The sequence below is a fragment of the Lipotes vexillifer genome, unplaced genomic scaffold, assembly GCF_000442215.2.
Source record: "Lipotes vexillifer unplaced genomic scaffold, Lipotes_vexillifer_v1.1 scaffold818, whole genome shotgun sequence".
Lineage (NCBI taxonomy): Eukaryota > Metazoa > Chordata > Mammalia > Artiodactyla > Lipotidae > Lipotes > Lipotes vexillifer.
In genome coordinates this window covers 240,922-263,346 of record NW_006771890.1, presented here as the reverse complement: position 1 = coordinate 263,346, position 22,425 = coordinate 240,922, and the positions used below count along the sequence as shown (strand labels likewise).

The following is a 22,425-nucleotide window of genomic DNA, read 5'->3' as shown; positions in this document are numbered from 1 at the left end:
GCAGGAGAGATGTGTACAATGTTTCACTCGGTTTTGTATTTGACATCTTCATTTGAAATGCTATGATGCAATATCGTTCACTTTGAATGGGGAAATTGCAAAATTGTGTTTCCCTTTTATCTGTGTGATTCCTTAAGAAACGTGTTTTTAACAGTATGTGTTCTAAATGGTTTTTTATTCTGTATTCCTGCTTTGGCCATGTGGCTCTCATGACCTTCAGTGTACCAGAGTCTCAGCGCCCTGAAATGTGAGCATGAGAAGCTCTGGGGTTACAGCAAGATTTTTGTTCCATGAGCGCAATACAGCATCATTAACATTTTTAATGGTATGGATTTTATACCATCTGTGTATGTTTGCAAATATTAAGTTATTACCTGTTTTCAGATGAGCATTTTTCATCCTAAATTTTATATGTTTGCAAATATATTTTTTTAATAAAAGTTCAAAACCAAGTTTTAGCACCTACTAAATTTTAATTGTGTTTTTATTGAATTTACAGAAATAGGAACTTTTGAATGAGTTGCTACACTTTTCCAGAGTCTCCTACTGCTGAGAGGGAGTGAGGTGAGAGAACAAAACAACTCCATTTATTCCTCTGAGTTTTCCCCAGATGGAGGGTACAGGTCTAATCATGACCAAAAACACTGTTTTAACAGGGGACTTAACCTTCCAGGTCACTTCCCAAATTCACTCAGTTCATGTGTATTGAGTTGTCATATGTGCCAGGCATCTAGGATGATAAGGAAGGAAAGAGGGAGGGAAGAAAGTAAAATGTCATCATTATGGGACATAGGGAAAAGGAAAAAAGTGTTAATCATATATCTCCCTAGTAACTGTTCACATTAAGTGTGTTTCCAAATGAAATTCTCTCTAAAATGTTTGTTATACCTGCCTGCTTTTTTAGAGCAGAGCATATGCTTAACCCTTACTTTATGACTTTTGTACACACACCCCAGTCATCATTAATGCATGCTCATTCAGCACTTAAGCATTGCTGTCCATTATTTTCCTGATCTTCACAGTAACCCATTTTAGGGAGAAGGGAGTTGAAGCCAAGAGTGACAGGGCCTGCTGCTTAATAAGCCAGTACTGAGTTAGGGACCCGAAGCCAAGCAGACCAGAGGGCTGGTCTAGAATTCCTTTCTTGACTCCATTGCCTCCACGATAAATTATTCTAGACTGCTTTCTATAATTCCTTAGGTCACACATTACCACTGTTTATTAAAAGCTAGTTTGACCTACTCGCGTGCTGTTTTTCAGCTGTCATGACCTAGGAAACCAGGTAACCAGGTTCATTGGAATTTCGTGAAAAACTAAGGCCACTGGATCGTGAACAAGAGCCATAGGGTTTGGGATTTAGGCTTCCTGGTTGTTTCTAATGATGTTTTCACTCACCGTTTATGGATCCTGGTTCATGCTGCTGCTAAAAGATACCTCGTCTTAGGCTTCCCTGGTGGCGCAGTGGTTAAGAATCCACCTGCCAATGCAGGGGACACGGTTTCGAGCCCTGGCCCGGGAAGATTCCACATGCCGCGGAGCAACAAAGCCCGTGCGCCACAGCTCCTGAGCCTGCGCTCTAGAGCCCGTGAGGCACAACTACTGATCCCCGCGTGCCTAGAGCCCATGCTCCGCAACAGGAGAAGCCACCGCAGTGAGAAGCCCACGTACCGCAACAAAGAGTAGCCCCCCTCTCCACAACTGAAGAAAGCCCGCATGCAGCAACAAAGACCCAACGCAGCCAAAAATAAAAATTAATTAATTAAGTGATTAATTTTTTAAAATACCGGTCTTTGAGTAAGTGTGTGAGTTAGAAATTTCTGAGGCTTCTGTGTTTGTCAGAGCTACAAGAACCAGCCTGTCTCTCCTGGATGAGCAGCTAGAAATCCGGCCATGGGGTTTCCTCTAAAGATGAAGCAACGCTGAAGGGAAGAGCAGCAAAACAGTCACTAAATCAAGCAAACCCTGGAGCCCAGCCTGCATTCCCTCCTTCAGACCGTGTCTTTTGGGGTCTCTGTTACCCCCAAATGTAATGGGAAGACACCAACAGGTTTCTAAAGGGCTTAGATCAATTCAAGATTCTCCACCTAAGTTTGCTGCCACGCTCATGCAGACGGAACCCATGGCAGGGCGGGAGGATGGGGCTTACATATATCTCTTCAAGTTCACCAGGCAAATTAGCTAAAATTAAAGCTGACTACTAAGAGATTTCTCATGCCCGGCGGTAGAATGGCTCGGAAGGAGGTGATACAAAGGCCGCGTGACAGTCACGTCGTGTTTCACCAGCACTCCTTTCACGTAAGTTTGAATATATTTGAAGTACACTCCCACAAGTAATCATAACCAATGTTTGTTGTGTGCTGTGTGCTCTGTGTGCATTCTTTAACCCTCCCCACATCCCTCGGAGGTGGAGGCCATTCAAAGTGCAGCCTTGGGAAAGGGCCACTCACGACACCAGCTTCCTGTCATCCTGGGAAGGGGCAGAGGCCCTGGCTGTGGTTAGACTGACGTCAGCCCATCAGTCTAAACAGGGCCCCAGAATTTGGAGCTGAGAAGGCGGCCACAGTCCACAGGAACTGCTGCTTGCTTACCACGTCCCTGCCCCTCCAGAAAGGTGGATCTGGTACTGCCTGAGCCTTGGCAAAGCTCTAGAGGCACCCCCAGCAAACCGCCCGCCATGTTCTGTGGAATTTCTCAGTGTTGGCAGTGGTGCCCTGGCTTCTGAAGCACGTACAAAAATCTGGACCCCTACACATTTTGCTAACCAAGCCCCGTTTTGTTGTTTCTATATCTGACGTGTCCCTGCCCCCACAGACTGCCCCTCCCAGCCTCTCCCAGGCAGGGGTCTTTCCCCTGGGCAGAAGGGCTAACATCCTCTCCCATCCTGCTGGCACCAAGAAGCTTCCCTGATTTCTGTTTGACCCTTACCCCAACAGGTCCCCTGATGGGAAAGGGGACGCTAGCAATGTTGCCGGCCAACACCCCCCATTTACTGTGTGGTCTCCACCCTAGCAGGCACCTCACCCGCTTTTAAACAAATATTTTGTCATTTCACCTTTACCATTTTGACCTAGAATTCATAGAGAATGTAACCTATGCCTACATAATTTTTAAATAAGACCTTAATTGTGATCTAAAGGAGAAGTTTTGAAGTAATTTATAATCAGATGTTCCATATTAAATATGGAAATGCTTGGGCATGACTACACAAATTCTCAGAATGCCCCCGTAAATAGGAGCCCTGGTCTTCACTCTGACACGGCTCCCCTTCACCCAGAAGACGGGTGCTCTCCCACAAAGGGCCCGTCCAGGGCTGACCCACCTGGGAGCCAGCTCCCGCCCCCCTCCATCGCCTGCCCTGACTCACTGGGCTGCTGCCCAAAAGGAGACCGAGGAGCTGTTTGCGCTCCAGCCCAAGATGGCGAGGTTATTAATTAACATTCCCCAAGGACTTTGGAGCCCTTAAATGATGGGCCGGTGCGTCAACCTCAGAGAAAGGTAGGAGGGAAGGTGGGAGAGAGAGACACACACACACACACCCTATTTGTTGGTCCCCATCCGACCCTTGGGGCTGGGGGTAGCAGCTATTCTGTCCCAGACTCAGTGCTGTACACTACGGGCACAGCCCCACACACGCCTGCCCTGTCCCCTTAGCCTGGGCTCCGTGGCAAACTGCGATTTCGGGAGCAGGGATGCACGTCACTCTGTGGAATAGAGTGACTTTCACCATCCTGACCACCTGGGGGACACATGTCATTGCCTCATTTTCCAGGTGAAGGAACTGACCACTGAGTGATTTTCCGAAGGCCATCCATCCAAGTTCACCCAGCTAGGGGGCAGCAAAGGCAAGAGTTGACCTGGACGTGTTCAGTTCAAACCTCCCTCTGGGTTTGTGGAACGTGGAAAAAGCTTTCGGGTCCCTGGAGAATTTTGAAGCGCGTTTGGAAATGACAGTGGCGTTGCTGCCAGTCACCTGTTGTTATCCCTTCCTCCCAGGTATGGCTCTTCAGAGGGCTTTCTCAGCCCTAGGCTGGGGGTGGGGGGGTGGGGGGTGCGTGGGAGTGGCTCAGAGGCGTCCTGCCAGGATACTGGCCGAGCTGGGAAGCCGAGGTCTAGATCTGAAATGGGTTTATAGTCTCAATTCCCATCACCCATGCCAGCATGACACAGGTACAGTTTGGTGGCAGGGAATACTGTTATTTCAAAATTTGCTGTCGGTTGTCACTTCCTCCTTGGAGCCTTCCCTGATCTGCAGTCTCAGCAGGCAATTCTTTGTACAGATCACAGGACAGGGCCGTGTGGCCCCTGCCGACCTGTGACCTGTGATCTGAGAACCAAGACAGGATCATCTTCTTCCCCAAACATCTAGCACAGTGCTGGCACACAGGCCTTGGTAAATGCAACAAAGGGGTGAATTCATGAGAGAATCAAAGGGTCAATTGAGGCCTTATCAAAGTCACCAGAAGGAAAGCTGACTAGATGTCATTGCTAATTCTAGGGGTGGGGTGGGGAGAAAAAACCATTGTGTTTGGAGGGCAACCAACCTGGGCTTGGGACTTCCTGTGGCTGCTGACTGTTCCTCCCAGCCAAACACTGTTACGGCTTCGTGTTTCCCAGGAGGAGCCGTGTGGCTCTAAACAGGGAAAGGATCCCTCTCCATGCCTTTCTCCAGACTGCTGCAGCCCTACCCTAAATAACCACCACTTCAGCTATTCAACAACTGCCCAGGAGAAAATCCACTTAATCTCCCCACAACAAAACAAAAATATTCATCTTTAATATCCACAGGAACAAAAACCACCTCTACCACCCAGCTTGCTCAGGGAAACCAGCAGATATCAGAAGAGGGAACAGGGTGACAATCTCTCCCCACTCTGTGCCGCAGGCCATGCAGGCGGGCCCGGCTGCCCTAGAAGTGCCCTGACTGTCAACAGCACTGCCCAAGCCCAGCCTGGCATGGCACACCCGGACAGGAACTGATGGGGGCTGTTGAGGCAGCTCCTTACTCCCCACCCAGGGAGGTGCCCCAGCTCTGCTACTCAAACCGCAAGCTGCAATGACTAGGCACTTTTCCTTTGTGTGCAAGGAAAGCAGGCCTGGCAGGGCTGCGCTGGGCTCCATGCTGGTGCTCACCTTTCAGGAGTGTCAGGTGCCTGCAGCCCCGGCCTTTGGGGGTGACTCAGAGGGTCGACCACCCAATCTGGTCCTGGGATTGGCCAAGGACACACAGTGATGACAAGAAAAGAAGGCCTCTCTCCCAGAAGCAAGTGCTAGCTATAGTGAAAGCACAAGTATTGTTTGATACAGTATAAACGCAGAAGCAACGCAAACGTCCAACCAAGGGGGGACAGTGGATGACCTTCCTCTGTGCCAGTAATAATTCTGGGGGAGAAAAGCACGTGGACTCTGCGGGAAAGCATTTAAGATGCACAGTGATATAAAACCAGAGGGATCGTGACCTTACTTAAAATATTCATGTTCATGGATAAAAAGGGGAAAAAAAGGCTGGAAGGAAATAACCAAAATGTTGTCCTTAGGGACCTCTGGATGGTGGATTATGGGGGATGAAGTTTTCCTCTTTGTGTATCAGTCAGGATACAAGCAGAGAAGCAGAACCTGTAGGTCTGTATTAAAGCTTCGTGGCAAAGAATTGGATTGCTCCAAGGTGGTGGGCCGAGGGGACTGATAGGTAAGTCACAAACTGCAGAGGCGGCTGGAGCTGCCACAGAAGAAGTCACTTTTCTTCTTCAGCCTTTCAACCAACTGAATCAGATCCACCCAGTTATCTAGAATAATCTCTTTTACTTAAAATCAACTGATTATGGGATTTAATCACATCTACAAGATACCTTCACAGCAGCACCTAGGTTAGTGTTTGATTGAATAATTAGGGACACAGCCTAGCTGAATTGAGACAGGAGGGAAGGGGGGCAGGGCACAACCTTTGAAAGAATGACATAGCCCGAGGACATGACATAAACGGAGTAGAACCAAATGGGTCCAAGATGGTGGACAAGTCGACTTCCACTAGACCTCGAGCCTCAGTATACGCTCACTGTAACACGTCAGTAAGCTAAATGACAAACCCACAGGTGTCACGACAGTTCCAAGGCCAACCATAAGGATGAAAAAGTGGGCAGTGGCCCAGTTCCTGGAAATCCCCGCCCCTTCCCGGAATAGCTGGAATACTCCTCCCACTCATTAGCCTATGAAATTACCCACCCCTATAAAAACTGACAATCTCATACGCTGGTGCCTTTCTCACCTTCTGAGATGGCCCACACTCTGTGGAGTGTGTTTCTCATTTCTTACCTATTACTTTGTCTCACTGAATCCTTTCTGCAATGAGACATCAAAAACCTGAGCTTCATTAAGTCCTGAAACCAGGTGTGCGATCTCAGTTGGAAGACTGGGGGTTTGGGCCGGGTTCTAGTCCCGGCCATGTGGGTTCAAGTCCCAGTCTGGGTTTTGGCTGGGTTTGAGTCCCGGCATGTGAGTTCAAGTCCCAATTTGGGGTGCACGGTTTCAGAATGACATATAAAACAGACTATCACAGTATTTTGCTATATTCTCAAATTTCCTACAAAGAACATGTGTTGTTACTTGTATAATTTTTTTTTAAAGCAGTAAATGACAAAACCACCATGAGATACCACTTTGCACCTACAAGGCTAGTTAAAATTAAAAAGACAAGAGGATGGGCTTCCCTGGTGGTGCAGTGGTTAAGAATCTGCCTGCCAATGCAGGAGACGTGGGTTCAAGCCCTGGTCTGGGACGATCCCACATGCTGCGGAGCAACTAAGCCCGTGTGCCACAACTACCGAGCCCGTGCGCCACAACTACCGAGCCTGTGTGCCACAACTACTGAAGCCCACACCCCTAGAGCCCGTGCTCTGCAAAAAGAGAAACCACCGCTATGAGAAGCCCGTGCACCACAACAAAGAGTAGCCCCCGCTCACCGCAACTGGAGAAAGCCTGCGTGCAGCAACAAAGATCCAACAGAGCCAAAAATAAAAATAAATTTACTTTTAAAAATTATTAAAAGATACATTTCTGCAAGAAGAAAATTGAATCCAGAGAGAAGATTTGGGAGTAAAGAAGCAAACCCTGACTTGTTCGAGTCCCAGCACATAGGTTCAAGTCCCAATCTGGGTTTAAGCTGGGTTCGAGTCCCGGCATGTGGATTCAAGTCCCAATCTGAGGTGCACAGTTTCATCACTGAGGGATGGTTAATAATGAGGACATAGCTCCATGATGGGACAATACACAGCTAGTAAAAACGATGTCTTTGAAGAATTTGGGAATGCTAATGGGAAAATGTAAGTGAAAAATGGAGAATTTTATGTGATCCTGACAATAAGAAAACAAAAGAAACTATAATAGCAAACACCTATTGAAGGGACCCCCACTTCTACTCTCCAGCCCCTCTCCCTGACCTTTGACCCTGTTTTATTTTCTTCAAACAATTGTAATAAATGAGGGAATTCCCTGGCGGTCCAGTGGTTAGGACTCCGAGCTTCCTCTGGAAGGGTCACAGGTTCAGTCTCTGGGGGGGAGCTAAGATCCTGCATGCAGCGTGGTGCAGCCAAAAAAAAAAAAAAAATTTTCAAACGAACAAATGATTTTAACTGTGGTCCTCTTTGGGTGGCATTACATACGATTTTAGTTTACTTCTAAATTTTCTATACCTTCCAGGTTTTTACAATGAGTGTACTTTACTTTTACCTTTGGAGGGAGGGCAGTGTTTTTAAGAAACAAGAACAAAAACAAAAGTTAAATCAGAAAAATCAGAGGTTCTGTGAGTTGAACTGTGTGTCATCTCACGTCCCTGGGGGCAACATTATCAAAAGAAACTTTACCCCAAAATTGCCTCTGGAAGGACATTTCTGGCATTGAGAGGAGAGATGGATTTAATAAAACTGAATTCTTCATCAACCTACAAGCCAGTTAGAGAATGTCCAAGAGTGAGCCCTCTGCTACGCATTGGTGGACACGAGGCTGGACACATCCTCGCACAAGGACTCATCCCAGGCCCCCACAGGCTTTAAGCCCCGGATATGAGTCAAAGACAGTGTTCTGAAGATCCAGACTGGGATTTTGCCTCCACTGCAAGCCCAGTGCTGACTTGGGGCCCCCAGCACTAGCCCAGGCCTGCCCCAGGAGTCGCACGTGGGCCAGACCTGCCAAAGTGATGCCCAGTGCTGTCATTCAGGAGCACAGCTGCTCAGGACCCGTTCACGCCTCGTTGGTGTCCACTCAGGGGATGTGCAGAAGCACATCAGGATAGCTCTGCCCTGAATTTCTTGTAGATAGCAGAGCAAGGGCAGGAGGGACCTCCCACTGGTGAACACCCACTGCCCGGAGGTTTGCTCCCAACTCAAAAACATCCAAGGAAACAGCCTGGCTTATGAAACACAGAGGCAGCTTTACATAATCATGAGAAATTACAAGAAAAAGTGCATTCATAAAAATGCATCTCCAGGGCTTCCCTGGTGGCACAGTGGTTAAGAATCCACCTACCAATGCAGGGGACATGGGTTTGAGCCCTGGTCCAGGAAGATCCCACATGCCGCGGAGCAACTAAGCCCAAGCGCCACAACTGTTGAACCTGCGCTCTAGAGCTCACGAGCCACAACTACTGAAGCAGGTGCGCCTAGAGCCCGTGCTCCACGTCAAGAGAAGCCACCGCAATGAGAAGCCCACGCACCGCAACGAAGAGTACCCCGCGCTCGCCACAACTAGAGAAAGCACGCGCGCAGCAATGAAGACCCAAAGCAGCCATTAATTAATTAATTTTTAAAATTAAAATAAAAAAAATGCATCTCCCAATCTCAACGGTGCTTTTTTCTTTTTTTTTTTTTTTTTTTTTTTTGCGGTATGTGGGCCTCTCACTGTTGTGGCCTCTCCCATTGTGGAGCACAGGCTCCGGACGAGCAGGCTCAGCGGCCACGGCTCACGGGCCCAGCCGCTCCACGGCATGTGGGATCCTCCCCGACCGGGGCACGAACCCGTATCCCCTGCATCGGCAGGCGGACTCTCAACCACTGCGCCACCAGGGAAGCCCCTCAACGGTGCTTTTTTTTTTTTTTTGCGGTATGTGGGCCTCTCACTGTTGTGGCCTCTCCCATTGTGGAGCACAGGCTCCGGACGAGCAGGCTCAGCGGCCACGGCTCACGGGCCCAGCCGCTCCACGGCATGTGGGATCCTCCCCGACCGGGGCACGAACCCGTATCCCCTGCATCGGCAGGCGGACTCTCAACCACTGCGCCACCAGGGAAGCCCCTCAACGGTGCTTTTTTCAAGATGGAATTTTGTTTTGCTTTTTTTTTGGATTATAAAAGTCAACAGTGTTCACTAGCACTAAATTCCAGCCAAAGAGAAATTCGTAAAGTAGAAACCCAAAGTCTCCCTCAGTCCAACCCTCCAAAGTCCCCCATGGCTTGAAGTCTGTCCTTGCAGCCTCTGTTCTGCCCAGACACACTTACGAACACACACATGCATGGGTACACACGCATGCATACACACACACATGCGTGTGCACACTTATTTTTGACAGAAATAGAATCACACTCTACCTGCTGTTCTATATCTTGCTTTACTCTGTTTACATGTCACAGACATCTCCCCACCACAGCTGGACTTTCAGTACTTCACTTAGCCCCATGGCTTAACCAGCAAGGCATTGAACTCAGGTCTGTCCAGGTCTCCCCGATGTTTTTCTCTGGAGAGTTCTCAGAGCCCCAAAACAGAATTGCCTGAGTGTCTTCTTAGAAATGCAGAGTCCCAGGCCCCACCCTAGGGATTCTGATTCCAAAGGTTAGATGTGCTGACCAGGGATTCATGTGTAGAATAAACTATTTCAGGCAATTCTTATGACTCAGCCAGCTAGGGGACTGTCATGTCTGGTGATTAGGATCCTTAGGAGCTACAGTTCCCCACAGGCCCTTCCAATTTCTGTCCGCAAGTCAGAAATGGGGATACTTTAGAGTATCCCCATTTCTCAGGAGGCTTGGTCTTCACACCGATTGGGTGAAATGACCACGTAGGCCCCCACCAGCCCATGCCTGCTGCCATTGCAGACATGCTTGCCCATGGAACTTCCCTCAGCATCATCTCCCAGGCACAGAGTTCCTAGTGGAAGGGCACGAGCACTGTGGAGGTCTTCATGTCCAAGGGTCTAGTTGGGTACCCAAATCTGAGCAGCAGGAGGAGCTAGACCTTGGCTCTGCCCTGTGCCTTAGCTAAGAGGCCCAGACCTTGTAGGCCAGGGGGGTCGGGGAGGGTAGCAGGAGGAGAAGGCTGTGGTGGTGCCAAACTGGGTCTTATTCACCTGGAATCCTGGGATGACAAGAAGCTGCCCCAGGGGTCCCTAGAGCCCCACAATGGGGCAGGTGGAGGGGCATTTTCTTCCATCACTGCTGGATCCGCAGAGCCATGGAAAGACCTGTGCCACCATTAGAGACCAGGGTGGGTGCAGAATGGCAAGGATTAGTCCCATTGGGCAGAGGGAGAAATTGAGGTTTGGAACAGGAAACCACTGCTCTAAAGGCCAGAGCTGGAAGGCACAGAGCTTCCAAAGGGTTTCAAAGGTATGTCCTTTCTTATCAGACTGAGGGCAGAGGCACATGTCAGGTCTGATGTGGCATACCCTTGGGGCTATCTCACTCCAATCCAGCCTTCAGCCCTTGCCAGCTTTGGACCCAACCTTGAGTGGGCAGGCCTCTGTGGGCTGGGCCAGCAGGACCCAAGTGCTATGAGATGCACTTGGCTTAGGGTCTGCCTGGGCATCTGGGAGCCAGGCCAGCAGAGGAACAGCCAAGGATCACCCAGAAGTGGGGTGGGGGACTCAGTCACATTCAGTCCATTGTCCCTCATGACCCAGAGCTCTGAGTGTTGGCAAAAGACACAGAGGGGACACAGGCAAGGAAGGCCTGGCCACTTGCCTCCCTCAGCTTGCTCAGGGGCTCAGCATCAGACAGATCTGATGCAGCCCCCTCCTCAGCCACTGATTTGAGGGGATACCCTCCTCTGTCCTCTGTGAAATGTAGCTTCTTCCTGTATAAGACGTGGTAAAGGGTATCAGCCTCCTGGGGCATGTGGGGTGGGTGAACTCCACCGACAACATCTGTGATGATGGTCCCCTCCCTACTCGCACTCGGGGGACCTTCGACCCCCTGGGGGCCAGGGGACCTGGTAAGAGCAAAGGTGGGTTCTCCTGTCCCTACAGACCTGGAAACCAAAACTAGTGATCTCCCTAATAACTTGTGAAGGGTTTGCCTCTAGTAATTTCTCAGTTAACATTAACTGATATTATCATTACTACTAATATGTATTCTCATTTTCATAATCCTCATCCTCCTACAGGCTCCTCAAGCCCTGGGGTCCCTCTCTGGGGCTGGGGCTTGAGGATAGGGCGTGTTTGCTAGGGCAGAGCCCCCTGCACGCACCAGCTCTGTGACCTTAATTGACCTTGCCAGTTTCAGTTTGCTCATTTTTACTAAGGGACAATCAATGAAGCCTCCCCTCTCAGTTTCACTCCAGAGCTTTGTGGAGGAAGGAGAGCGGTCTGCAGCGAAGATGCGAGTCAACAGAAGAACCCTGAGCCAGGCCTAGAACCTGCAGTTATTATCACATTATTTGTGTCGGTGGTTAATCCCGGCATGGCAGTGCAGCCTGACTCACAGGAGCCTGGCAGCCCGCAGCTGCCCCGCAGATTTCGGGGGAAGGAAAGAGGGACGGAAAGGTTAGGCGGGTGGACAGCATCGGGCTGGGTCCAGAGACTCCCAGGCTCCCGACGGCCTCGGTTTCCTAACAGCGCCGGAGGGCTGGGGCGGGGCTGCCTCCGCGAGTCTGGGGGCGGGGCGGGGCGGGGCAACCTGGGGTGATGCCGGCGCCCCGCCCCCGCGGGCGGCTCCCGGCACTCTTAAAGCGCCCCCGCGCTGCGTCCGGCCTTAGCAATTGCCAGCAGCTACGCAGCGCTGCGTCTCCGCGTCCTCGGCCTTCCCACCCGCCCGTTCGCCCGGCCGCGCCATGGAGGCCTACCATAAGCCAGACCAGCAGAAGCTGCAGGCCCTGAAGGACACGGCCAACCGCCTGCGCATCAGTTCCATCCAAGCCACCACGGCGGCCGGCTCGGGGTGAGTGGGGGCGCAGAGCGAGGGCGCCGGGGCCGCGGGCACGCCGGCTCCATGTCGCGCTGCACGGTGCCACCACGAGGGAGGCGGCCGGGGGCGCGGTCAGATGGCGGAGCGCGCGCCTCGCAGGTCAGCGCCGGAGGAGCCTTCCGCCGCGCCCGCGCTCGGCCCGGCTTCCGCCCGCTGGGGCCCGGCTCCCAGCAGGCCTCAGGCCGGCTCGGCTCCTCATTCCCCGCTGCTCTAAGGCGCAGGGGACGCGCGGCTACGCACTGCGGAGGCCCCTCGCCGGCCGTGCCGGGAAGGCCACCATTAGTGCCCACTCGCCGAGAGACAAGCCTTGTACCGTGACCTCGGCACGCGCGTCCCGTGGACCCTTTCCACCCAGGTAACTGGCAGCGTTCCACCCACACGTGAGGAAACTGAAGCTCCGAATTTGTCAGTTGCCCGAGGTCGCACGCGGCGAGATCTGGAATTTGAACCCGTGCTGCCCAACTCGAGAGCGCCTGTTTTAACCCCTCATCTTGCAGAGGAGCCTGGGGGCCCCGACCTTGTCCCTACCTCAAACTACCCATCCCCTCCACCTCACATTCCTGTTCAGAGTCACATTCCTGCCACTCTTGGCTTTGGAGCAGGGGTGCTGAGACTCCAGGATTGGAGAGTGAGGAGGAAGGTGGCCACGTGGATGCAGAACCCTGGCATCCCTTGTGAAGGGAAGGTCTAAGATCTCCTCTGGGGTGGGGGCAGGAGGACGGCATGGGGTGGAGGAGGGGAGACTTGGAAAGTTAAGAGAACCAAGAACCAAGCCCCAGGGCCTTAGGGTGAACATGCAGGGCCAGCCTCCAGGTGCACTTTCCTCAAGTCAGAGGCCCATCCCCCAGCGTTCTTTCCCGTCAGCCCTAATGGCTCAGAAGATGGAGAAAGGCTGTTGCCCATCCCAAGGAGCCTTCTCTGAAGATGGCCAGTTGCAAGGGACAGTAATGATAACTGGCCACTGTGCAGCTGGAGGCATCAGGTGGTGTAGTTGAGAGGGTCAGCTAGTGAGTCGCTTCAGAGCCTGTTTCCCCGCTCTGTAAAATGGGAACAGTAGTAGCGCCTACACACTGAGTGGTTTTCAGGATTCCAGCCCTTTGGGGCGGGGCATGAGGCTGCCCAGACAGCAAGTGATGTGTTCATGAAATGATTTTGAAGTCTGGGTGGGGGGTGGTTTCCAGAAACCTTCCCAGCCAAGTCTTCTCTTTAGAACAAAGACAAGATTCTTGCTTCTGGCTGATACCCGATCATGTGGGGTACCCCTTGGCCAGGCAGGGATCTGGCTTACTCTTGGTGCCCTCTCCCCTGCCTGGCACACAGTAGGTCTGCACACCTATATTGCTTGGTGAGTACTACTGGATCCCCTTCCCTTGACCACTTCAGGGGATCATTTGCCCTGCAGAACCTTGTTGAGCCCTGCTGTATGCTAGGAGCTCTCTAGCTAGATTCCTGGCGGTCTAGCTGGAGGGACACAAAATAGTGTTACACTTCTGAGTGTCTTACAGGTCTAGATAAAACCTGTAGACAATTACAGCGTTCCTGAGTGGTCAGTAAGTAGCCCTGGTGTGACACAGAGCATCCTTTATTGCTAATATTATCTTATGGATTCTGAGAATAACGCTGTGAGACAGATGCTGTCATATCGCATTTTATAGATGAGGAAAGTGAGGCTAGTGTGTTAAGTGACTTGCCCAAGCTGGTCATTGGTAGCTGTTCCATGCTGTCCAGTGAGGGGCTCTCGTTAACCAAGAAGACTTCTTGGGCAGGCAGGCAGCACCAGGCCAGAAAATGGAGAGAAACTAGAAAGGGGAAGATAAGGCACAGTGATAAGGGATCTCAGTCAGTTTGAAGGCACTTGGAAAGAAATGAAATAACATTTACAACTGGGGGTGGGGGGCTCCCAAAGGGAGAGGGTGTCCAATGGGTCTCCTGGGTCTTTGTTAGATAGTTAAACTCTGATTTCTGTGGGGAAAAGATACTGGATTGGCAACTAAGTTACACCCAGGTTTACATCGTAATGCCTTAGGGAGGAGCTCACTGAACTCAAAGTGTCCATTTACAAAAAGAAAAAGTGCAAGATACAGTGATTCCTGTTCGTTTTAAGCATGCTTAAAAAATGCAGGAAAGAAATACTTAGAAAAAAACATGCTGCAAGGCCAAAAAAAAAAAAAAGAAATACTTAGAAAAAACTTAATTTTTCAGAAGGAAGTAACATTACTATTACTACCTCTGTCACAAGAGATCTTGAAAGGTGTGTGCCAAGGGCTCTGTGTGCACACACACAAAAAAAAAAACCAGTAAAGGAAGACTTAAACAGGTCTCCAGATGTTTGTTTAGAGGCCAGCTATTCCCTCACAGCAATGGGTGCAGTCCATCAAGTGAAGGCTCAGCTTTGAGGCCCTGGCTCTGTGCAGTCACGGCCAAAGTGACCATCCTGTCAGGTTGTCTCCTTTCTGGGGGAGCTTACACCCCCGGTGGTGAAACAGCACTTTGGCCAAAGTCTTTTCATGGTCACTGCGGAGGCTGGACTGACATTGGATCAGTGAGGACCAGGCCATGGTGTTCAGGATTCGATGAAGTCCTGATATCTCGGTAGCTTTCCCCTTCCTGTGCCATCACTGACCAAGTGACAGTGGACGTCACCAGGCCCGGGAAGTGAGGACACTGGCCTCTGTGTCCGAGGAGCTGAGGGACAGAGCCTGCACAGAGGGCTCCTTGTGGCAACACCCACAGCTTCTCCAGGTCACCTGCCCCTCCCTCCGCGTGCTGGGGGAGCTGTGGCAGCCGTGGCAAGGGTCCAGCTCATCCAGGCTTTAAAAGATGAGACTTGATGGCCTTGTCAGAGGGGCCCTTACTGCTGAGGTTCGTGGTGGAGATTTCTGAGTTCTCACCAAGCGGGCTAGACTGGCATTATCCAAATAGTGCTGAGTGTCATCTGAGGACGCCATCAGAGTCAGGCCCGGATCTGGAGGCGCAGGCTGTGCTTAGAAGTCCCCGGGGCTCTGACCCACAGTGTTCGGGTGGATACTCAGGAACATAAGGTCTGGCCAGGCCTGGTTGGTGGGCACAGGGAGACGAATCTAACCCTGGCTGTGTTCCGACTGGCTGTGCCCTTGTCAGAAAGACCCTTCCCATCTCAGGGCCTCAGTTTCCCCATCTCTAAAGGAGAAGTTCACAAATAGGTGGTTTTTGAACTGGGTTTCTCTGGGGTGGGGCTGGGGGACCAGAATGAGCAAGCTCTGGGGTCCTGCCACCTTCTATTGTGGGTTTCATGTCCTGGGGGATTCACGTGACCTTGAAGTGGCTGGAAGTACATCCCTCCCTGCTACCCAGCTCTGGTGCTTAGAGAGGCTTTGAGTGCTCTCTCTGGGCAGAAAATTGCTGCCTGGGCCTGCTACTCCATTCGGGCTGTCTTCACTCCAGCTTGGCCCTGACTGAGGCAAGAGCAAGCCCGTTGAGATTACCCCAGCAGCAGCATTTCCCAACTCTGTGTGAGGACACCCGGCTGTCCTGCCATGACTCTGTTCTTTGCCTCTGAACTCAGCAGGGCTGATGGGCAGTGCTTCCTGAAGCTGGGAACCTGGTGCAGCCACCTGGCTAGGGTCTGAGGTGTTCTCCTGTCTTCCCGTGAGCTGATTGCACTGTGGCCCCTGGACCACCAGCTCTGACTCCCCTTGACTTTGCCTCTTTAGGCAGAGGCCTGTTGTCACTAGAGCCCAGTCTCACAAAATCAGGAACTCCCTTATTGCCACAGACTCCAGCTGCCAGCCCTGGACGCTGGGTCCTTAGGCAGACTCCGTGCTCCTGCCCTGAACAGTGAGGTGAAGTCCACTCCGTGGGGTGGGCTGGTGAGAGCTGGCGATTGCCCCACCATGTGGGTCTAGCTGGCAGGGCCTGCACTGTTTGACCTTGCTCAGAGGTCAGTCTCACCCATGGCCTGGCTGTAATCTCTGAGGGCTGCACAACTGGGTAAGGGAGTGTGGCTGCTCAAGTATTTCCTCTGCAGGGCTCTGAGCACCTTCTTCCTTTTAAAGATCATCCTTTTATAGCTCTAGTGAGGTATAATTTTCATATCATAGCATTCTTAGTGTATGGTCCAGTGGCTTTTAGTAAATTTAGTATATTGACAGTGATTTACAATAAGTTTTAGTGAATTTACCACTTCCCATTTTAACTCTTTTGGATATTTCATATAAATGGAATCCTACAGAATGAGGTCTTTGGGGGTCCGGCTTTTTTCACTTAGCACAATATTTGGAAGGTCATTGTGTTGTAGCATGAATTAGTCCTTCCCTTCTTTTGATTGCTGAATGGTCCATTGCTTGGACATACTACATTTTGTTTATGCACTCTTCACTCTCTCTGAGCATTTTGCTCTTCTCCTAGCTCTTCTGGTGGTAGACTGTGTGACCGTGGGCAAGGTACCTGCCCCTTCTCTGGACCTTAGTGGTCCCATCCTCAAAATGAGAAGGAGGTTCGACTTCGTATCTGGTATTTTTAGAGCTGATGTTTACCGAGCAATTGCCGTTTTCCTATGCACTGTGTCAAGCTCTTTACACACAAATGCTACTCATTCAGTCAGATTCTGCTACTGTCTCCATTTTACATGGAGGAAACTGAGGCTCAGAGAGGTCACATCCCTAGAGCCTTGGAGCCAGGGTACATCATTTATTTGTGCACTCCTTGTTCCAGATGCGCTTCAGGCCCGGGGCTACAACAGTGAAAAGACTCAAACTCCCTGCCCTCCTGGAGCTGGAGTTGCACCTAGGATAGACAGGCAACAAATAGCCACATAATGTCAGTTGGCGGCAAGTATGAGTGAGGGGAAAAAGGTTTTTTGGTTTTTTTTTAACGCGGTATGCGGGATCTTAGTTCCCCGACCAAGGATTAAACACAAGCCCACTGCAGTGGAAGCGCAGAGTCTTAATGGGTGGACCACCAGGGAAGTCCTGAAGAAGGTATTTTAGATAGTGTGGTCAGGGAGGGCTTCTCAGAGGGAGTGGTGTGGGGCATAGCTCTGTTTCTTCACAGTCTGAGGTGTGGAGGCAGTCTTTCCAGGCAGGAGCCAGCCCAGGTGGTTCTAGGAACAGGAAGAACAAGGATGGCTTGTGTCCTGACATCCTGAGATTACATATAAATTTATTTATTTAATTTATTTATTTTTGGCTGTGTTGGGTCTTCATTGCTGTGTGCGGGCTTTCTCTAGTTGCGGTGAGTGGGGGCTACTCTTCCTTGCGGTGCGTGGGCTTCTCAGCGTGGTGGCTTCTCTTGTTGCAGAGAACGGGCTCTAGGCGCACGGGCTTCAGTAGCTGTGGCTCGAAGGCTCCAGAGCACAGGCTCAGTAGTTGTGGCACACAGGCTTAGTCGCTTCGCAGTATGTGGGATCTTCCCAGACCAGGGATCGAACCCGTGTCCCCGGCACTGGCAGGCGGATTCTTAACCACTAGTTAAGAATGCCACCAGGGAAGTCCCCTGAGTAATTTTTTTTTAATATATACCTAAAAAAGAATATAAATGATGTACATGTTATAAATAACTATCCTGGGTGTACCTACCTCCAGGCTTAAGAACTAGGATGTTATAGTGCTTTAGAACCTGCTGGGTGTCTCTCCCTCCTCACAGAAGGAGGGTTTCCTCCAGAAAGAACTATACACTGAGTTTTGCATTTTATTGTTTTCCTTATAGTCTTATAACGTTTGTATAAATTCATAAATTCCCTGCTGTAGAGATCTGTCAGCAGTGTGCTTTGTTCACGTGTTGTATTTGTGAGATCTTGTTGAGGTTGTTGCATAGTATTCCATTATAGGAATATATTGTCATTAAATATCCTCTTTATTTCTTTTTGGCTCCATTGGGTCTTCGTTGCTGTGCGCGGGCTTTCTCTTGTTGAGGCGAGCGGGGGCTACTCTTCGTTGTGGTATGCGGGCTTCTCATTGGGGTGCCTTCTCTTGTTGCGGAGCACGGGCTCTGGGGTGCATGGGCTCAGTAGTTGTGGCTCACGGGCTCTTGAGCGCAGGCTCAGCAGTTGTGGTGCACAGGCGTAGCTGCTCTGTGGCGTGTGGGATCTTCCCGGACGAGGGCTCGAACCCGTGTCCCCTGCATTGGCAGGCAGATTCTTAACCACTGCGCCACCAGGGAAGTCCCTTTTTTTTTCTTTTTTGAAGAGCTAACTCTTGACTTCGATTTTTAAAAATTGTACATTTGCTTCCTACTTCGTAAATTTCCATTTTTTATCTTTCTACTATCTTTGAGCTCACCATATTTTTTAACTTTTTAGGTTGGACCTTAACTGTTGGTTTTCAACTCATATTTCTTACTTTTTCCTTCGCGTACTTATTTCTTCTTCATAACAGATTATTTTTCTTTGTATTTTTAAGCATGGGAGAGACTGTTGTAGTGCTCACCTCCCTGGTTCATTTTCTGAGGCCTTAAGGCATGTGTATGACATGTGTAGGGTGGGAGAAGGGCCGTCTTCCAGCAGCTGGCAGCATTATCTGTTGATAATGGAGAGGAGCCCAGCCAGGGGGTGAGGGATCTTCTCTGCACTTTTTCTGCAGGGAAACCTGTGAGCAAGCAGAGTGAATGCTGAAGGGAAGGGTGGTGGTGGGGACATCTGGAAGAATGTCCTCCCAGAGGTGGGGGGCCTTTGGGAGACTTACCTAGGCCCAGCTCTAAGGCCTCAGCACCACCTTCATAGATTGAACTAATTAGGAGTAAGTGGACAGGTTTTGGAACAAACTTATAACCCCCATGCGTCACAAAGAGTTGCGTAGTGGATAAAGTTCCCTGCAGCCTCCCACCTTGCCCACACCCCTCCCTGCCTCTTGCCAGTTTACATTCATGGGTTTGTCCTGTACAGCACCTTGGGGTGGGCCCCCGCCCACAGTTGTCCCCCCAGGGCAGGCTGGGGTTACAGGAGAATCTCAGGCCCTCAGACCACAGACTCTGTACACTGAAGTTCCTCTCGTAAGTTGCACCTAAAAGTAACTGTCTCCTGTGTGTTCAGCAGTTTACGGTTTGCAGAGCCCCATCTCAATTCTCAGCTCATTTCTTCCCTCCTGCCTGCCCCGTGGTCCGCAGAGGGTCGTGGTCCCAGCCTGCAGATGAGGAGTTGGAGGCCCTGAGAACTGTGGCATCTGGTCTTCCAGCAGATGGTGGTGGCCGATGGTCACCTGGGCACTTTGAGTTCATTGTCTTAGGGACCCCCCGCCACCCCCACACAGCACCCCATTTACAAGTGCGGAAGCTGAGCCTCAGGGAGGTGAAGCATGTGCTAAAGTCACAGCCTGAGTGGGTTATATCCCCACCCTGGGACACCTCTCAGAGGGAGTTCCCTGAAAGCTCTGGGGTGGGGTGGAGCAGACACCTGGCCCCCAAGGATCCCTTATTCTGTATGTTTTTATTTGGCAGGTATGAAGGTAGGGCTAGTAGTGTGTCTGGGATGCAGGCTTTGGAGGAAATCTAGGCTCAACCCCCATGGGTCTCGCAAGGAAGGGTTCAAACCAACTACTTTTCAACATCTGGTGTCTCCTCATGGGTGGCCTCCCTCCCACCACGTCAGCTTTGCCTGAGCCAGGCACATTTCTACCATGTGCAGAAAGTGCTTGTGTCACAGCCCTTTCTCCCTGAAGCCCCTTCCTGGGAACCGCCAGGTGGGCAGGGCAGGCCAAGCTCCTGTCCGTGTCTGCCTTCTTTCTCTTGGAGCAGTTTGGCCTGCTCTCCACCCACATCCTTCCCCCACTGGTCTCCTAACAGGGTCATGACTTTTGAAAGAGGGTTCCTCAGGGATGGGGCTGCTCTAGGAGGGGAAGGGCAGGAGGTCAGCCTGGCTGGTGTTGACTGGGGTGTCCCCCAGCTGAATTTTGCACTAGGGACAAGGCAGTTGGGTTCCTGCCAGGCAGGGAAAGGTTTCTCGTTCACATTTCCTCACCTCCCTCTTTCAGGTCTAGTGTCTTTCCCCATGACCAGGAGTTCGTAGAAATGGTTAAGTATAAGACGATTGTGTGCTGGGGATGTGGGTACTAAACCAGCATGGACAGTTCCGGATTTCTCTACTAATGTGTCTGCTCTGGGAGTGACTCACCCCTAACCCGTGGTGGGAGCCAGCTGGCAGGGAGGAGGGAGGCCCACTGAACTCCAGGTGGTGCATGTGCCCTTGAGTTTGGCAGTGGGCATGTTTTAGTGTGAAGGACCTCAGAGCAGCGGCAGAAGGCTGCACTGAGCTGCATGGAGGGAGCGGCTGGGAGGCACGTGCCCTGAGGCTGACATTGTAATCAAACTGCGGACCAGAGAGCTTCAGGAATCACAGCATGTCCTACCGGGAACCCCAGTCTCCACTCCTGGGGGCTGGGGCTGAGTCAATCAAGTGGGTCCTGAGAAACCTGAATAAGTCACATCTCTAAGACATAATCCTTGTACGTTCTCTGGTTAAGTCCTTCGCCCAGTAGCCATTCAAATAACTGTGCAGCAAATAGAACAAGAGCCTAAAAGAGGGAGACCCGTTGACCCCACCGCCCCAGGCCTGGAAGGGCAGGCGCTTGCTGCTGTCAGCCCCAGCCCAGCCCTGTCTCAGGCAGAAGGAATTTTTATTTTTTCCAGGATTGTAGCCTTTGTAGAAGATAAGAGATTGCGCTTTGCCTTTTAAATTCTGTGCAAAAACATGGTTTCTGGTGGCTATACCAGCCCTCAGAATGCCCATTAAAAGCCTGCCGAGTAGCCCAGTGATGCTCTTGGAGAGCCCGAAGGCCCAGTTTTCAGACTACCAACCTTGTGGGTGGAGACTGCTGGGAGCCTTCGTCCGTTAGCCCCTGCCCAGGGCCATAGGAGGCCCAGCACCCCTGGGGGCCTGGGAGGCCAAGTTGCCCTGACAAGTGGGCAGAGTCCTGGGCAGTCCCACTGGGACTTAGCTAACTGTTCATAGAGGGGCCACCGCAGTCTCCTGGACCCGTCCTCCTTTCTTACTCTAGTCCAGCCCCAGAATTCTTCAATTACCGTGACTCTGAGGGTCCAGACTGTTGGCCCCGGGGAGGGTGCAACCCCCATGCTGCCAGCAGTGCCTCCTTGAGACCCCATGTAACCCTTCCAGGAGGGAGGAGCACGTGGCTCTCTGACAAGCCAAGCCCGTGACTCCTTGGGACCTGCACCCCCAGGTCCCTGTGTGTGGGCGTGAGATAAGCCCTGTAGATCAGGGGTTCAGGGCTGTGATGCATGCATTTGTCTTTCTCCTGGGCCACAGCCACCCCACGTCATGCTGCAGCGCCGCCGAGATCATGGCTGTCCTCTTCTTCCACACCATGCGCTACAAGGCCATGGATCCCCAGAACCCTCACAACGACCGCTTTGTGCTCTCCAAGGTAGGCGGCCAGCCCTCTGGCCTTCACCTGGGGCTGGGTGGGCCCTGAAATGGCGAGAAGGGGACCTGCGTCCCGTGAACCCAGCCCCTCACCACTCTCCTCTGCCTGCTCCGCCCGGCCCCTCCCTCGGTGTCCTGCTCTGCCGGCCCAGCTGGTGAACTTAACCCCAAGCTAAGGAGCAAACAACCGAATCAGTAGGGGATAATGGAAATGGTCTGGGTGTTCCACCCATGTTTGGTGTTGACAGGCAGGACTGGAGTCCAGGTCTGGGGTATAGCTTTGCGGCTTTCTACACACGTCTCTGCTGTGCCAGTACCCAGGCCACGCTCGCTCCCTCGAGAGCGGTGATGCCCTGCAGTAGGGTTTGGGATGGGGCGTACTGGCCACCTCCCCCCGCCGCCCCGCTTGAGAACCATAGCCACAAACTGTGCCATGAAACCCCGAAATCCACCTGTACCCAGGCCTGGCTCCATGGCCTCTGGTCTCTCGGGGTAGGCATGAGAGCTTAGAAGTCTGTCCAAGTCCACTCACATGCCAGAACCCAGGGATTAGGGCGGCCGGCTGCCTGCCGGGGTTTTGGCCTCGGGCCTCACAGCTGTGCTCCCCCTGCACCTGTCCTAGGGCCTGCTCGGCCTTGGCTGTGGGAGCCTTGGGCTGGAGAGGGGTGAAAGGAGGGAAGGTAGCCTTCGCTTGCTTCCTTTCCTGAAAGGGATACCCAGGCCGGTAGGTTCTGTTTGGCCAGGCCCCGGGTTTCGGGGCGTGGCGGGAACAGCTCCTCATCTGACCCATCCCCCCGCCGTCCATCCCCTGCAGGGCCACGCAGCGCCCATCCTGTATGCCGTCTGGGCTGAAGCCGGCTTCCTACCCGAGGCGGAGCTGCTGGACCTGGGGAAGGTCAGGTCTGGCCTGGG

The 22,425-nt window shown here is 51.8% G+C and overlaps 1 protein-coding gene across 3 annotated transcripts in view; it reads left to right on the top strand.

Moving 5' to 3' along the window:
- Nucleotides 1-12,011: 12,011 nt before the first annotated feature.
- TKT (transketolase) overlaps nt 12,012-22,425 on the top strand; it is a 26,947-nt gene continuing 16,533 nt past the window's right edge. The window contains exons 1-3 of one of the 3 annotated variants that reach the window (XM_007447222.1): nt 12,012-12,134; nt 21,397-21,514; nt 22,328-22,408. In XM_007447222.1, the coding sequence (XP_007447284.1) occupies nt 12,028-12,134; nt 21,397-21,514; nt 22,328-22,408 (306 nt within the window). In that variant the 5' untranslated portion in view covers nt 12,012-12,027. Of the gene's footprint in view, nt 12,135-13,481; nt 13,485-21,396; nt 21,515-22,327; nt 22,409-22,425 lie in introns of all 3 variants that reach the window. The other 2 variants (XM_007447224.1, XM_007447223.1) reach the window with 2 other exon arrangements.